Source organism: Artemia sp. Qi Xiang Cuo, chromosome 18, assembly GCF_049724085.1.
Source record: "Artemia sp. Qi Xiang Cuo chromosome 18, ASM4972408v1, whole genome shotgun sequence".
Lineage (NCBI taxonomy): Eukaryota > Metazoa > Arthropoda > Branchiopoda > Anostraca > Artemiidae > Artemia > Artemia sp. Qi Xiang Cuo.
Window position 1 is genome coordinate 51,285,139 of NC_142811.1, and position 18,026 is coordinate 51,303,164.

The following is an 18,026-nucleotide window of genomic DNA, read 5'->3' on the forward strand; positions in this document are numbered from 1 at the left end:
AGCGCTTGATTGCAGTTCCTCTAGTTGTTTGTTTAGGCGATTAATTTCATCGGCGTATGCAAGCAAGTCAAAAAGGTGTCCACTCATGAGTGCTCCCGTGTCATTGGGCACCAGTGCCAGTACAGCATTCAGGAATAGGCAGAACAGATTGGGGGAGAGTAGGCATCCTTGCAGCACTCCTGAAGAGGTAGAGAATTCTTCAGTAAGGCCTTCGCTGGTCTGTACCATGCTTCTCGACTTCTCGTACATGCTCTTGACAATGTCAATAATGTCAGTGGGAATACCGTAGTGTGCCAGGATGTGCCATAGGCCATCTCGCCAAATTAGATCGAAAGCTTGTTTGAAATCGATAAACAGCTGGTATAGCTCTTTCCCGAATTCCAAGTATCTTTCCATAATCTGTCTGATCACAAAAATTTGGTCTATGGTGGATCGGTTTTGACGGAAGCCAGCTTGATATTCAGGGATTACGTCTCTTGTCAGGTTTCTGATCCGATCAAGGAGAATTTTCGTAAGGATTTTAGCTGGTTTGCAAGTAAGCGATATGGGTCTGTAGTTTTCGAAGTTACTTTTAGATCCTTTGTTGTGCAAGGGCACTATGACATATTTCGACCAAGACTCGGAGAAATATTTTATTTCCCATACAGCTGTTACTATTTTGTGGTACAGATCAACGACGGCATTAGATTCCACTTTTAGCAGTTCTACCTGTATACTTTCTATTCCGGGTTTCTTATTTGACTTGAGGGATTTGAGTGCGGCTTCTACTTCTGACCTTAAGGGTGGTGGGGGTGGTTCCTCATCTCTGTGTGCTGGGAACTTTCGAAGCACTTCAGGATCTGGGTTTACTGTGAGATTAAGCTTTTCCTGGATGTGTTCTTTCCAGCGATCTCGGATTCCGGCACAAGTAGTGATTTTGTGTCCATTTTTATCTAAGAGATCGAGGCACTTCGCTTCTTTGCGGTTTGTCAGCTCTCTAGCACGTTTGAACATGAGGTGTGAGTTACCCCTACAGGAGTCCTCCTCACACTGCCGACATTTTTCAGTAATCATGTCTTTTAGTGCTTGGCGGGTTTTCTTCTCAATTTGACGTTTAAGGTTTTTGAATCTATCCTTGCTTTCTCGATCTTGCTTGTTTTGGAGAGTTCGTTTCTCGGTACACATATCAATAATCTCCTGGGTAATCCATGGCTTGTTTTCTGCAGATTTACGGCCAAGGACGAGCTTAGCTGTCTCGCATACGGCCAGGCTGCTTTGCGAAACAAGTAGATCGATGTCGGCTGGACTCAGCAGATCAGGTGTTTCTTGTAAGGTCTTTGACAGTCGTTCGTTGAGCTGCATTCTGTACTCTTAAGGTCTTTAAGGTCTAACTTTACTCTAAGGTCTGTACGCTCTCGTCTTAAGGTCTTTAAGGGCTTCTATCCGGAATCTTGGAACTTTTTGTTTCGGCTTGACAACGGCCTTTAATCTTAGGTGAAGCAATGACATGAGGAGATTGTGATCACTATCAAAGTCCCCACCTCCTAGCGTCACTGTGTCTGTGAATGAAGATTTCCAGCGGCTGGATACCAATATATAATCTATCATGTTGGCAGTCCTTCCATCGGAGGACCACCACGTGACTTTTATCTTTCGTCTGTGCTTGAACATTGTGTTTGTGATAAAAAGCTCGTTATCTCGGCAGAATTCAGTGAGTCGTTCTCCTCTGCCGTTGATCTGTCCGATCCCGAACTTGCCCATGACATCTTCGTTTCCGCTATTGTCACTCCCCATGATGCCATTGAAGTCCCTGAGGACTAACACGATGTCTTTCTTCGGAATGGTGTCGACAAGGCTCTGGAGCTGAGAGTAGAAATCTTCCGACTCTTTGTCCGACCTTGATGAATCCGGAGCATAGACCTGTACCACGGAGAGGTTTTTGAACTTGCTTTTGAGTCGGATCATCATTAATCTCTCCGAGACAGACACCACTGATAGAAGAAATTTCCTTGCAGCTTTTGTCAGCAAAAAGCCGACTCCTTGTCTGTGTGTTCCTTCTTGTCTTCCAGAAAGCAAGAGGGTTGCGTCTCCTATCTGTTCTTCGCTGATACCTGGTAGATGAGTCTCTGAGAGGCCGAGGATGTCCCAATTGTAGCGGTTTGCTTCACGGAGGAGCATGTCTTTCTTTCCTGGTTTCGAAAGTATCCGAAGATTTAACGTGCCGATTCTGGTGGTGATTTTTGTAGATAAAACTGGTCTAGCTTCCGTTTGTGACGGACTTGTCAAACGTTGCCTTGATTCGTTTCCAACGCTGTTGGCTGTCAATACATCGGTTGGCCGGATGCGGTAGCTTGTCCGTCGGTTTCCCCGGACGCGGGTGCTTGTCCGTCGGTTTCCCCGGACGCGGTAGCCCTATTTCGTGTTCTCATTGATTGCCTAGTCATAATTCATAAATTCATAAAGAGGAAAAGTTTCTTGGCTAGCTTTTGAAGCAACGGCAAGCCAATCCTCTCTGCTTCTAGCCGGGACCGTTGACACCCTCGAGTGTGTCTTCCGCTCTTCGCAGTTGTCCTCGCTGGGAGGATCATCCCACTTGGCATCACGGCGTCACCAAGCAATTTATCCCATTACTGGGGGTGAGTTTAACGTCTTCGGGACATATCCGCACGCCGGTGGGCCCAGCAAGATCGCTATCAGAGGGGCTCACCTCCTCCTCTGTCCGTATTTATATCCCCCAGACAAGGGTGCACCGGCTATTTAGGACCCCCAGAGACTGGGTCCCCCTTTGGTCTGCGCCCTCTTATTTAATATTCGAGGGTATCCTCCATATCTGAAGGATGTTCCCCTATCCGCCACCTGGGGACGCGCCTGAGTTGCTTGGGGGAAGCACCTGAGAAGTTAATCAGGAAATCTCTAATATTTTTAAAATACTGAAAAACTGAGTTCAGTGGTTCAGTCGCACGATGGTTCAGTTACACGGTGGTTCAGTTGCACGGTGGTTAAACTGCACGGTGGTTAACCTGCACTTTGATTCAGTTTCACGGTAGATCAGTTGCAGGGTGGTTCAGTTGCACGGGGGTTCAGTTACATGAGGGTTTAGTTACATGGGGGTTCAGTTAAATAGGGTTGAGTTGCACCGGGGTTTAGTTACAAGAGGGTTCAGTTTTACTGTTTTCGGTTATACAGGGGTTCAGTTTCACGGTGGTTTAGTTACCCGTTCGTTCAGTTACAGGGTTACAGTTGCTTGTGTTTCAATTACACGCACACTTAGTTTGGCCATCTCTCTAGCCGGGCTCCCCCTTTCTTGGGATATAAACTGAGATACAATAAAACAGAACAAGGGCCAAGAAAACAAGATTAAGACCCTTAAAAGATTTTTAAGTAGCCTTGAAAGGTTCGGGTCTAAAACCCCTAAAAGATTTTAAAAACCCTTAAAAGATCCGGGTCTAAAACCCTTAAAAGAGTTTTAAGACTCTTAAAAGAGTTTTAATTACCCTTAAAAGAGTCGGATCTAGAACCCTTAAAAGAGTTTTAAAACCCTTAAAAGAGTTTTAAGTACCCTTAAAAGAGTCGGGTCTGAAACCCATAAAAGAGTTTTAAGTACCCTGATAAGAGTCGGGTCTAAAACCCTTAAAAGAGTTCTAAGTACCCTTAACAGTGTGGAGTCTTAAACTTACTCTCCACCATTTCTGATACACGAGCATAATTTCATGATTTATCAATACATAATAAAATAGAACAAAGGTCATTAAGATCAAAACTGTAATTATTGGACACACAAGTACCTAATGAATAATTATGACAGATGCCTTTGTAAAAACTGAAATTTTATAAAAATTACAAAAAAAAAATCAAAATTGATATTTTAAGCGAAACTTGTAAGAAAAAAAGCACAACTAAAATGGTTACAAACCATGTTTTCTTTTTGATTATTCTTACCATTTTTTTCTTTTCGTTTTTCACATGTTTCTCAAAACTAATGAATACGTTATATGCATATTGTGTATCAATAACCTTTATCTTCTTTGTGTTTCTTTATCTTCTGACTAAAAATGGGAGCGGCAAAATTGGAAAAATACTAAAATTATGGCAGCTGATATGCCAGTCTAGATAGGCCTCCGGAATGTATTAAAGTCTGTTGATTCAACGTTGAAGTTCTTGCCAACTTTAGTCAATATTGGCTCCGTGATTTAGAATGGTGGCTCCGTCGACGTGGAACTGGGCAGCCGATTCGCAAAAGCTGCTGCTGTCTTCGGAGGACTCAGTGCCATTTGGAGATCGCTTCGAATATGTGCATATATCATTTATACGTGAGCTCAGTCGTGCTCTACGTGACTGAGACATGACCCTTCAAATCCACCATATTGAGCACGATAAACGCCTGCCAGATGAAACAATTCCCTTGAACCAAAAGGCTACGATGTGATGAATTTGTGAGCAATGAAAGGCTCCTCACCCTTTCTCTCCAAGTTCCATTTTCAACTCAAATGTCCAAGCAAACTCTCTGGTGGTTTGGGCATCTTCCTCGGACGCCACTGACAGCCTCTGCTAGAATCATATATGACTTTGATCGTACATCCTATGGTTGGTCTAGTCTGAAGGAGAGACCTCGGATCAGGTTAAATGACAGCCTACAGAAGTTTATTAGCTTGGCCGACTCTGCTGCTAACAAAACCCCCTCTCATAGCCTATGATTCGTTCACCTCGAAAAGCAAATTTGCTACACTCTACACCACATATCATATGGCTGGAGCTTCAAGCCAAGTCATTGCACCATTCACGTACCGTAGAGGTTGATACGCAGTCTAACAGTTCGAGGTAAGGAACTATAAGTAAGAAGGGACATTACTCAATCGTAACAGATACTCTAGAAAAGAAAATTTGACGTCAATAGACACATAAAAGGAATTAGCTTGTTTTGTGGATTCCAAGTATTTAACATTAATTAAGTTTAGTGTTACCCATCAAAAGCTATAAGGCAATGAGAAAATTTGCCTGTTTTTTCAAAAAAAGGGGGAGGGGTTATCACCCCCTAGAAGTCAAGAAATCTTAATACAAATCAGAGCTAGGCACGTAATTTTCTATGGGGCAGGGGGAAGGGGTGTAATTAACGTTCCAGGCCTTAGTTTGTCCCCCCCCTCCCTGATGAAATTTAGTTTCTTCAAAAATCTTTTCATATCTAAGATAAGCCTGCATAATTCACAAGAAAAGGTCAGTTGTTTTCTGTGTTTTTTTTTGCAATACTGATAATATATGGCATATTTTTCATTTTTCCCTGTCATTTTCGCTTAATTTGGGAAAATTGTTTCCACATTTCCCCCCAGGAAATTTTTCGCCAAGAGAAATATGTTTTGCCAAGAGAATGATCACAGATGTGTGTTTGTTTTTTTTCCCAAGGGTGATCATATTGCACCAGAAGTTCTAGAATAGCGGGAGAAGGCGCATTTGAATAATGGAGGATAACTAACTCCCCTTCCACGCCCCTTTTTTCCTCAAAGTCATCTGATCAAAATTTGAGATTGCCATTTCGTTCAAAAGGGTTGAAAAGTCCAGTAACTATACCTTTGGGTATAATATGATTTCACCCCCCCCCCCCCCAAAAAAAACCCCATGAGGAAAGGTCTGTAAGTCATGAAATTTTAAATTTTTTGCATATGTTATTTGTTTTTGGGAAGCAGACATAATTTTTTCGGGGGGGGGGGGAATTGTCTGCTGGATGAATTCCTCTCTGAAAGAATTTTATGTTGGGAGGGAAGTATCTGGGGGTAGACTTTCCAGGGAAAATTTTACAATTGGGAAATTTGCCTCAATTTCAGTTAGAAATTCTTTCTATTTGTCTCATTTCCGACTATCTCTATCTATTTTCCTACTAATTTTTTTTTTGTGGAGATGTTAAGGAAAATGGTCTTATTGTAAGAGGATCTTAGTTTGGATGGGGATTTTCCAGGGGAGACATTTTCAGTGGGGAAGCTATCCGCTGGCTTTGTTTTCTAGGGAGAATTTTGTGCAGTAAAAAAAATTGTGCTTGGGGGGGGAATTTGCGGGGAAAATTTTCAACGGAGGAGGGCATTTCTGACTATATTTGAAAACAATCAGAAATTAAAGTCTTTGAAATAAAAGTGTGCTAAGAAACAAATTTCAGGCGGAATCGTTCGCAATGCATTTTCTGGGGGAAATTTACGGTGAAAATGAAATTTTCTGGTGGGAATCGGCCTCAGCGAACTCTCTCTTTTTTTTTTTTTTTTTTTTTTTTTTTTTTTTTTTTTTTTTTTTTTTTTACTTTCCAAATTTCGTTGGTGGTGTATATCACTTCCTTTTAATAGATCATTTGCAAACACTTTGACTTGTTTTTTTTTCAAACCATCTATGACCGATTCATGAGTTGACTTATTTTTACACTTATTTTGGGTAGTTGATTTTATAACAGTCCTGGGTCTTTACCTTGGCACTTGCTGACCATGGGTAGAGAATGAGGTGTTTCTGATGTTTCAGGAACATCATTCCAGAGGAAGGAAGGAGTGGCAATTCAAATACTTCAAACAAAACTTCTCACTATGTTGCCACTTGGAATAAAACCAATGTTGGAACCGACTGCACTAAACCTTGCAACCAAAAGCAAGCAGTCCACACTCATCCCTGTTTATCTCATAGGTTTTGATACCTATGAAATGTATAAATCAATGCCTTTCTGACTGGTCATGCCTCTGAACTGTTCAATGCCTTGTTGAAGACTGAAAATGTATATTTGAATTTTCTGTTGATTTTTGATTCTTGCAATAAGAAATAGTATTCTTATTGAAAAATTTTCTGTACCCTAGGATCTAGGTTCAATTAACTATAACAAGCTTAAGATTTAAAAACTTTGTGTTAGATGAATTGAATTCATTTTTTTCACTTTTTATGCAACTTGCTCGTTGATTTCTAAGGATTATTGATTCTTGATCTGTTAAAAAAGAAAAAAAAGCAAAAATATTTCCGTCAGTGGACACTTAAAGTTAAATGCTAAGGGAGACTGGGAATTTCTGCAGCAAATAGAGTCCCATTACTAGACCAGGTAGATTCTTTCTATTCAGTATCAACCATGGTCGTGTTTAGGGGGAAGAGAACTCTAGGTTTTAAACCTCCTCCCAAAATATTTCTTGGATTCGTAAAATGGTCTTAAAATGCAGGTAAAAAACAATCAACTACCCCACCCCCAAAATATATTTTAGTAGCTCTTCTTGACCGAAATAATTTTGGTATCCCCCCTCCTTATAGAATCCCTGAATATGCGCTAGTATTCAACCATTTGTTTAGTTCCCAAAATTAATGAAAAATGTTATAATTTTCCCCATTCATCATACCATTTAGATCATACAATCATACCATTTTCCGCGTCCCACCTCCATTGAAAGGATCAACTGAATGGTTCTAGGCGTTTACCCCTTTTCATTTTATCAAATGAAAGTTCGCTGTTGATGAATTGAAAGTTTATTCTCTAGGGATAAATCTGTTGCTGTTTTTTGCTGTTGGAATTTTTTTATATTTTTGGGAGGGATCTCTACGTAGAGCTTTCTTAAAGAACAAGATGTTCCATTTACGTCACTTTTTTTGGAACTACATCCATGCCTGAATTAACTTAATAATCTTTTCGTCCAATGTATAGACATTTTTGTCGAAATTGTTTCATATTCCTCTTAATTTTATGTTTTTAGAAGTCGATGGTGCTTTAGCTAGTGACATTCAGAAGTATGCTGAGTTCAGTTCAGACCCATTTTTGTTTCTCAAACTTGAAAATGGCCCAATGAGTACTTTTCCCAGTATTTTGGTACCATTTAAGCCTGAACCTGACTCTCAAGAATTGGGCTCCACATCTACTACTGATCAAGGTAAACATTTCAGAGTTTGACACTACTCACAAAACAGTATGATTAGTATATTAAAACGTTTGGTGCTTCCATGTTTGCATACTTTTAAAGGGATAAAAAAAAGAGAAAAATATTTCCGTCATTGGACACTTGAAGTTAAAGGCTAAGGGAGACTGGGAATTTGTGCAGAAAATTGAGCCCCATCACTAGACCAGTTAGATACTTGCTATTCAGTATCAACCAGGATCGTATAAAGCGGGAACAGAACACTAGGTTTGAAACCTCCTCCCAAAATATTTTTTAGATTCGTAAAATCGTCTTAATTTGCAGGTAAATAACAATCTTAACTGCCCCACCCCCAAAAAATTATTTTAGTATTTAATAATTTTGGTATCCCCCCTCCTCACTGAATTCCTGTATATGCACTGGTATTAAACCATTTATTTAGTTCCAAAATTTAAGGAAAATGGTTTTAATTTTTCCCATTCATCATACAAAAAATTCTGCTTGAACTTGATATCTGAAAACAAAAAGAACTTAATAAGAAAAAGAGAAGGGAAATGGACACACAAAAAAGATTGATACGATTGATACAAAAGTTCGAAACAATTTGGTAAAAAAAATAGTACAGTTTTGCCTTATTTGGACTTTCTGTTTTTAGCACATTGAGTATGTATATTCATTATGTTCATTTTTATTCTCATATTCATTCATTATATTCATATGCTCATTTTTTACCTCAAATGAGAGGATCAACTGAATAACTTTGAAATCAAGAGAATTGAAATTTAATGAAATAATGGAATGAAATAACATGTCAAATAATTTTGATCTGGATAGAACCAAATTTCTTGTACAGCTTTCTTATCAAAATACGGTTAGCAAGACGGGTGCCCAAAATAAAATGTAGACAATATCTCTGGAAAAAATCTAACAAATCCTCCTCAGTCTTTTGAACAACTATATTTCAGAACCATACTCTGCCACTGTTTGCGCTCTAGCCTCCAATATTCTAATCTCGGTTTGCAGACATATTTTCTTCTATTTTTCCAAAAAAAAAATATTTTTGTAAAAATACCCTAGGTATTTTCCACTTTAATATATTCATTGCATCCACCATCTTATCTAATTATTAATTAAAAAAAACTTTCCGAAAAATAAGTTTTTCAAAGAAAAGTAAAGGCAATTTTAAACTTAAGCTCAGGAGATACAAATACCTGTTAACATTCAAACTCAAAACGACCAGAAATTACTATTCAAGAATATATGAAACCCAAAACGAACAGAAATTAAACAAACAATCATAGCAAAAACATACAACAAGTAATAATATAAATGATTAAATAGATCTTAAACCGAGTAATGCTTAAATTGAATATGAAAATCCAACTTAAAACGAAAACAAATATTTTACTATTAAAGTTAAATGAAACTTAAAACGAACAGAAATTAAATAAACAATCAATGCGAACAAACATACAATATATATTAATGTAAATGAATAAATAAATCTTAAAACGAGTGAAACTTAAATTGAATATGCAAATCAAGTTTGAATCGAATAAAAATAACTTCGTCTGCAGTGAGACAATACCCAAACTCTTGTTTGTAGTTATTTTTATTCGATTCAAACTTGATTTGCATATTCAATTTACTCGTTTTAAGATTTATTTATTCATTTACATTAATATATATTGTATGTTTGTTCGCATTGATTGTTTATTTAATTTCTGTTCGTTTTAAGTTTCATTTATACTTTAATAGCAAAATATTTGTTTTCGTTTTAAGCTTGACTTTTATATTCAATCCAAGCATTACTCGCTTTAAGATCTATTTATTCATTTATATTATTACTTGTTGTATGTTTTTTGCTATGATTGTTTATTTAATTTCTGTTTGTTTTGGGTTTCATTTATTCTTTAATAGTAATTTCTGGTCGTTTTGAGTTTGAATTTTAACAGGTATTTGTATCTCCTAAGCTTAAGTTTAAAATAGCCTTTACTTTTCTTTGAAAAAGTTATTTTTCGGAAATTTTTTTTTAATTAGTTTTTGTTGGTTTTTGATTGCATAAAGTTTCAAGTTTCTATGGCATGGGGGGGGGGGTGCTTACGGTCCGAGGGGTCTTGAATTTAAAAAACGGATCTAGAACTTTCAATTTAAATCGAATGAGGCTTTTTTCAAAGTCTACACGATTACCTCTTTGATAAAAACCTTATATATGAACAATAGACAGCTTGCATAACTTGTGGACAGCGATTGACAACAATGAATGGATTGAAAAAACAGCTCCAATAAGGGGGTTTAAACCATTTCACTTACTGGTACAAAAGGATCACGACTATTTGGAATTGACCTTAATAGGAATTTCTGTGCCAAAACAATTTTGCATCTATCACAGAGTATGTATTTTAACCTTATAAATGGATAATTATAATAGATTTCCTATGTGTTCTTCCAATACAAAACCCCTTCCCATAAGTTATAAACCCCTCTAAATAAGTTATATCCCAGGGTATAACTTACAACGCCTACCCGTGGGCCCTGGTGGGCTGTGTCGACACCGGAGTTTTTTGCTATCAGAACTTTGAACTAATTTAACAAAATGTCTATCTCAAAATTTTTATCTGATGCATTTAGGGCGTGGAGGAGGGAGAGGGGCCAGTTGCCCTTCAATCTCTTTTGACTCTTAAAAAGTGAACAAGAACATTCAATTTTCAATCAAATGAGCCCTCTCTAAAGTTTATATGAGCATCCCTTCCATAAGAAATAATATGAAGGATCTGGAGAACCCTTAAATTATAACCCTTGCCCTGAGGGCTTTGAGGGAGTTGTAATCCACAAAGACCTAATTTCCAGAACTTAAAAATACGCTTAATAAAATGGCTGTCTTAAAATTTTGATTGGATGTGTTTGGGGAAAAGGTGGGCATGAGAGGAGGGTTAGTGGCCCTCAAATCACTTTCGACTATTACAAAGGGCACTAGCCCTCGGAATTTCCAATTGAATGAGCCTTTTTTGAAGTTTCTACGACACCGACTTCTATAAAAACCTTATATGCCACAAGGGCATAACTTAAAACCCTTGCCTTGAGGGTTGTCGGGGATTGCCCTCCTCAAAAACAAGTTTTCTATCTGGAAATCAACTACGATGAATAATATGGCTATCTCAAAATTTTGATTGGATGTGTTTGGGGGAATGATGGGTGTGGGGGGGGGGGGGGCTAGTTGCCCTCCAATCACTTTCGACTATTGAAAAGGGCACTAACCCTTTGAATTTCCAATTGAATATGCCTGTTTTGAAGTACCTTCGACAACGCCTTCTATAAAAACCTTATATGCCCCCAGAGAATAACTTAAAACTCTTGCCCTGAGGGTTGTGGGGGAGTGTCCCCTTCAAAAACATATTTTCTATCTAGAAATCAACTTTACTGAACAAAATGGCTATCTCAAAAGTTTGATTGGATGTGTTTGGGGAAATGATGGGCGTGGAAGGGGGGCTCGTTGCCCTCCAATCACTTTAGACTATTAAAAAGAGCACTAAACCTTTAATTTCCAATCGAATGAGCCTGTTTTGAAGTTTCTACGACAACGCCTTCTATAAAAACATTATATGCCCCCAGGGCATAACTTAAAACCCTTGCTCTGAGGGTTGTGGGGGAGTGTCCTCCACAAAAATATATTTTTAGTCTGGAAATCAACTACGCTGAACAAAAAAGGCTATCTCAAAATTTTGATTGGATGTTTTTGGGAGTATGATGGGTGTAGGGGGGGGGGCTAGTTGCCCTCCAATCCCTTTTGACTATTAAAAAGGGCACTATCCCTTTGAATTTCCAATCTAATGAGCCTTTTTGAAGTTTTATGACAACACCTTCTATAAAAACCTTAAACCTTAAAAGCCGTGCCCTGAGGGTTGTGGGGGATATGCCCCCAGGGCATAACTTAAAACCCTTGCCCTGAGGGTTGTGGGGGATTGTACTCCTCAAAAACATATTTTATAGCTGGAAGTCAACTACACTGAACAAAATGGCTCTCTCAAAAGTTCGATTGGATGTGTTTGGGGAAATGATGAGCATGGGGGGGGGGGCTAGTTGCCCTCCAAATACTTTCGACTATTAAAAAGCGGACTAGCCCTTTAATTTCCAATCGAATGAGCCTGTTTTGAAGTTTCTACGACAACACCTTCTAAACCTTATATGCCCCCAGGGCATAATTTAAAACCCTTGCCCTGAGGGTTGTGGGGGAGTGTCCTCCTCAAAAATATATTTTCAATCTGGAAATCAATTACCCTGAACAAAAATGGCTATCTCAAAATTTTGATTGGATTTGTTTGGGGTAATGATGGGCGTTGGGGGGGGGGGGGGGGGTAGTTGCCCTCCAATAGCTTTTGACTATTAAAAAGGGCACTGTCCCTTTGAAGTTCCAATCGAATGAGCCTGTTTTGAAGTTTCTACGACAACACCTTCTATAAAAACCCAATATGCCCCCAGGGCATAACTTAAAACCCTTGTCCTGAGGGTTGTGGGGAGTGTCCTCGTCAAAAATATATTTCCAATCTGGAAATCAACTACGCTGAACAAAAATGGCTGTCTCAAAATTTTGATTGGATTTGTTTGGGGTAATAATGGGCGTAGGGGGGGGGGGGGGGGTAGTTGCCCTCCAAAAGCTTTTGACTATTAAAAAGGGTACTATCCCTTCGAAATTCCAATCAAATGAGCCTGTGTTGAAGTTTTTACGACAACGCCTTCTACTAAAACCTTATATGCCCCCAGGGCATAGATTAAAATCCTTGCCCTGAGGTTTGTGGAGGATTGTCCTCCTCAAAAATATATTGTCTATTGTGAAATCAACTACACTGAACAAAAAGGCTCTCTGAAAATTTTGAGTGGATGTGTATGGGGAAATGATGGGCGTGGGAGGAGGGGGGCTAGTTACACTCCAATCACTGTCGACTATTAAAAAGGGCACTAGCTCTTTAATTTCCAATCGAATGAGCCTGTTTTGAAATTTCTACGACAACGCCTTCTATAAAAACCTTATATGCCCCCAGGGCATAACTTAAAACCCTTGCTTTGGGGGAGTTGTAATCCTCAAAGACGTAATATCCAGAACTTAAAACTACGTTTAATAAAATGGCTGTCTTAAAATTTTGATTGGATGTGTTTGGGGAAAAAGTTTTCATGAGAGAAGGGTCAGTTGTCCTCAAAAAACTTTTGACAAGGAAAAAGGACAATAGCCCTCGGAATCGAAAGAGCCCATTATGAAGTTTTTATGACATCACCAATTATAAAAAACCTTATATGCCCCCCAGGGCATAAATTAAGACCCTTTCTCTGAGTGTTGTGGGGGAGTATCCTCCTCAAAAAATACATGTTTTATCTGGTAATCAACTACGCTGAACAAAATGGCTATCTCAAAATTTTGATTGGATGTGTTTTGGGGAATGATGGGCGGGGGGGGGGGCTAGTTGCCCTTCAATCATTTTCGACCATTAAAAAGTGCCCTAGAACTCTCGATTTCCAATCGAATGAGCCCCCTTTGAAGCTTCTACGACGACCCCTTCCATATGAAGTGCCTCTGGGGAAAAAAAACAACATTGGAGCCGTATGGCCTTTACTATAGGCAACGTTACAGTGTTGCCTCTGATAACCATGCTTTAGCCAAACATGACGACTTACATTAAAGCGGGTTCCCAATGTCTTATCGTTTTATTGCTGTTTCAATTGCAATTTCTAAAAAATTAAGCTACTTGCTGTGATTTCCAGGAGATTTTGCTTGAAATAGCCCAATATAGACAATCAGAAAATCATTAAACAACATCTTGAGTTATAGGTAATAATAGTAAAAGAATTTATGCGTTTGCGGAATCTTGCCAAGTTCATGGGAAATTGACCAGACAGTTAGTTGAAAGGGCTCGTTGATTCTTATAGCGGTCAAATTTACCCGTTGACTAGTTGATCAATAGATAATAGATCAACCATATCGACACAATTACAATAGTATATTATAATGGAGGTATGTACTCATGTCGATTAGCCTGGGTTAAAATATAAATTTAAAAGAGAAATCGCTTGCTTTTAAGAAAATCTGTAAAAGCATGCCCAATTTCTTTATTCGAAACGTTCTTGTTGGGAGACAGAATTGGATATGGAATCCTATCTGGAATATATTGCACGTAATATCCCTGTTTTGAGTGATAATGCTTTTGAATTTCGTGATTTTCCAATTCAAATCTCAGATGATAAGGCACAAAGATTTAACTTAGTTTACCAGACATTGTTTGAACAAAGTAGAGTGCATGTCTTCTATCGAAAGTTTTTAGGAATTAGAATCCGATATGAAACACCCAATACTGGAATTCAGGTTCCATTCAGTGACGTTTTATTTGTTTTCTCGGCAAATGGGGGTAAGAAATTCCGATTCGTTCTTGATGATGATTTTTTTTGCGCGACGGAAAAATTAGGGTAAAGTAAAATACAAAAAAAGAAGAAATATAAAAAAGATTTACGTTGGCAGCTCTTGGTGAAATGTTCAGGGCAAATTTTTTGTGGGGTTGGAATCATCCGGTAGTATTTTCCATGGGAAAAATTCTCGACGAGGTTATTTTCTGTGGTACCACACTATCTCGTGACGGTGGGTACTTTGGGATTTTTTTTTGACGAGGGGAGGAAATTTTCAGGCATTATTTGAATAAGTCTCATGAATTAATGATTAAAACAATGTAATGAAAGTAAGAAGAATCCTCCAGGGTGAATTGTCTGCATACAGTTTTCCATGGGGAATTTTCAGCAAGGATTCCATTTTAGGGGGCGAGGATATTATGTGACGAAAATTGTCCATGGATGGATTTTTCGTATTAGCATATTCTTTGGCATTAATTGAAATTGGTCATATGGACAAACGATCCGAAATAAAAAAAAAATTACTGAAAGTTAGAAGTAACATTCAAACTTAGAGTGAACAGACAACCTTTCATGTATAAGGGGCACTGTCCCCTCCTCAATCCCTAACTCTTTACGCTGAAGTTTAACTTCCCATCCCCCAATCCTTTAAGAACGGCTGGCTCCTGAAACAGAAGTGCCGTTTAATTGGAATAAAACCCTTCTAGGTACTAAAACTTTTAGCATAGAGCCAATTATTGAATAGGGGACAGTTCCGCCCATATACGTTATAATTTATGTTCGTTTTAAGGTTTAATATTGGCCTGTACTTTCAGTTGCATTTTTGTATGTAATAATAAAGACACAACAATGCACCTCCAATATAATCAGAAAAATATAAATGAAAAATTTATCCTTTTTCGTTTTACAAATTCTATGTTCCTTTCAAGAATGAATGTGAAGTCTTTATTTGAAATATTTTAAATATTTAGATTAGGTAATATTTCTCTAATGTAACTTGAACTTAGATCTGAATACTTCTGTAACTTGAATTTAGATGAAGCTAATCTAAGAGGTAAAGAAAGGAAGAGATTAAGCCCGAATTCTGTCTTTTATGAGGAGAGGAAGGAATAAAAGGGGGGGTCAGCTTTTAAATATATATAAGAATTTTCTTTTTACTCCTTATTTTTGTAAAACCTTTTTTAAGTGTTTCAACTGTTATATTTTTTGCCAGATTGAATTTTAAAGATTATTTTCTATTGGCTCTATAAAATGAAGCAGATTTTTTAAGCATAGATTCCAATCGTCCAATGCTTCTGGAAATAAAATATTTATGAAGTACTTCTAAGCTGTTAAATTGGCTTTTAATAATCTTGTGTCCTACTTTTAGAATTCATGAATTCAACTCTCAACAGCATTGATGGTGTAATTCAATCGAAGCTCTGGCGTTGTAACTCCAGCCGAAATACAGAGAAATCATTTCTAATACTAGATCTTCATATAGACACTGACTGTGAAGAACTTTCGCCAATAGAGTGCGATGTCTGTCCTGCTGTATTTAGAGATAATTGAAGCCAAGTAATTACCGCAATACATTATAGAAGCTTTGTGGCTCATTTTATGGAACATCAAATGGGAGAAACTAGAAGATGTCCAATTTGTTTGCAAGACAATATTGATAACATGAAAGAACATTTAATTTTGCAGGGTAATTTTTCAAAAAACGAGTCTGAAACCTCATTACAAGGTGGCACCTCCCAAATTACAACGCAGGAATCTTCCACAAGCGTCAGCTTAAATTCATTTCAGTTGAATTCGAGAGTAACAGGCCAGAACAAAACCTTCCATTGTGATATATGTAAGAAAACTTTTGCTCAGATGGCACATTTGACTAGACATAAACGAGGGCATACAGGTGAAAAACCCTTCCAGTGTAATATATGCAATAAAACCTTTTCCGAGTCAGGACATTTTATTAGGCATAAACGAGTGCATACAGGTGGAAAACCCTTCCAGTGTGATATATGTAAGAAGAACTTTGCCCAGTCAAGCACTTTGATTAAGTATAAACGAGTGCATACAGGTTTAAAACCCTTCCAGTTGAATATATGTCAGAAAACCTTTTCTTTTTCAAGCGCTTTGACTACACATAAACGAGTGCATACAGGGGAAAAACCCTTCCAGTGTAATATATGTAAGAAAAACTTTTCTGATCCAAGCACTTTGATTAGACATAAACGTGTGCATACAGGTGAAAAACCCTTGCAGTGTAATATATGTGAAAAAAAATTTTCTGATTCAAGCACTTTAATTAGACATAAACGTGTGCATGCAGGTGAAAAACCCTTCCAGTGTAATATATGTAAGAAAAACTTTTCTGATCCAAGCACTTTGATTAGACATAAACCAGTGCATACAGGTGAAAAGCCCTTCCAGTATAATATATGTAAGAAAAACTTTTCTGATCCAAGCACTTTGATTAGACATAAATGTGTGCATGCAGGCGAAAAACCCTTCCAGTGTAATATATGCCAGAAAACCTTTGTTCAGTTGGGAAATATGATTAGTCATAAACGAGTGCATACAGGTGAAAAACCCTTCCAGTGTAATATATGTGAGAAAACCTTTTCTTTTTCAAGCGATTTGAATATACATAAACGGGTGCATACAGGGGAAAAACCCTTCCAGTGTAAAATATTCAATAAAAACTTTTCTGATTCAAGCACTTTGATTAGACATAAACGAGTGCATACAGGTTAAAAACCCTTCCAGGGTAATAGATGTAAGAAAAGCTATTCTGATCCAAGCACTTTAATTAGACATAAACGTGTGCATACAGGTGAAATACCCTTTCAGTGTAATATATGCAAGAAAACCTTTGCTCAGTTTCGAAATATGATTAGTTATAAACGAGTGCATACTGGTGAAAAACCCTTCCAGTGTAATATATGCGAGAAAACCTTTTCTTTTTCAAGCGCTTTGACTACACATAAACGGGTGCATACAGGTGAAAAACCTTTCCAGTGTAATATATGCAAGAAAAACTTTTCTGATTCAAACAATTTGATTAGTCATAAACGTGTGCATACAGGTGAAAAACCCTTCCAGTGTAATGTATGTAAGAAAATCTTTTCTGATTCAAGCACTTTAATTAGACATAAACGTGTGCATGCAGGTGAAAAACCCTTCCAGTGTAATATATGTAAGAAAAGCTTTTCTGATACAAGGACTTTGATTAGACATAAACGTGTGCATGCTGGTGAAAAACCCTTCCAGTGTAATTAATATATATAAGAAAAACTTTTCTGATCCAAGCACTTTGATTAGACATAAACGTGTGCATACAGGTGAAAAACCCTTCCAGTGTAATATATGTAAGAAAAACTTTTCTGATTCAAGCACTTTAATTAGACATAAACGTGTGCATGCAGGTGAAAAACCCTTCCTGTGTAATGTATGTAAGAAAATCTTTTCTGATCCAAGCACTTTGATTAGACATAAACGTGTGCATGCAGGTGAAACACCCTTCCAGTGTAATATTTGCAAGAAAACCTTTGTTCAGTTGGGAAATATGATTAGTCATAAACGAGTGCATACAGGTGAAAAACCCTTCCAGTGTGATATTTGTAAGAAAAGCTTTTCTGATCCAAGCACTTTGATTCGGCATAAACGAGTGCATACAGGGAAAAAACCCTTCCAGTGTAATATATGCGAGGAAACCTTTTCTTTTTCAAGCACTTTGACTACACATAAACGAGTGCATACAGGTTAAAAACCCTTCCAGTGTAATATATGTAAGAAAACTTTTGCTTTTTCATTTGACCA

The 18,026-nt window shown here is 37.7% G+C and overlaps 1 protein-coding gene across 1 annotated transcript; it reads left to right on the forward strand.

Moving 5' to 3' along the window:
- Positions 1 to 598: 598 nt before the first annotated feature.
- On the forward strand, positions 599 to 17,486 carry LOC148941621 (uncharacterized). Its single transcript, XM_089104214.1, is given in 5 exon segments — positions 599 to 785; positions 7,674 to 7,847; positions 15,592 to 16,620; positions 16,705 to 16,956; positions 17,041 to 17,486. Coding segments are annotated over 5 exon segments (2,088 nt in total).
- Positions 17,487 to 18,026: the final 540 nt, after the last annotated feature.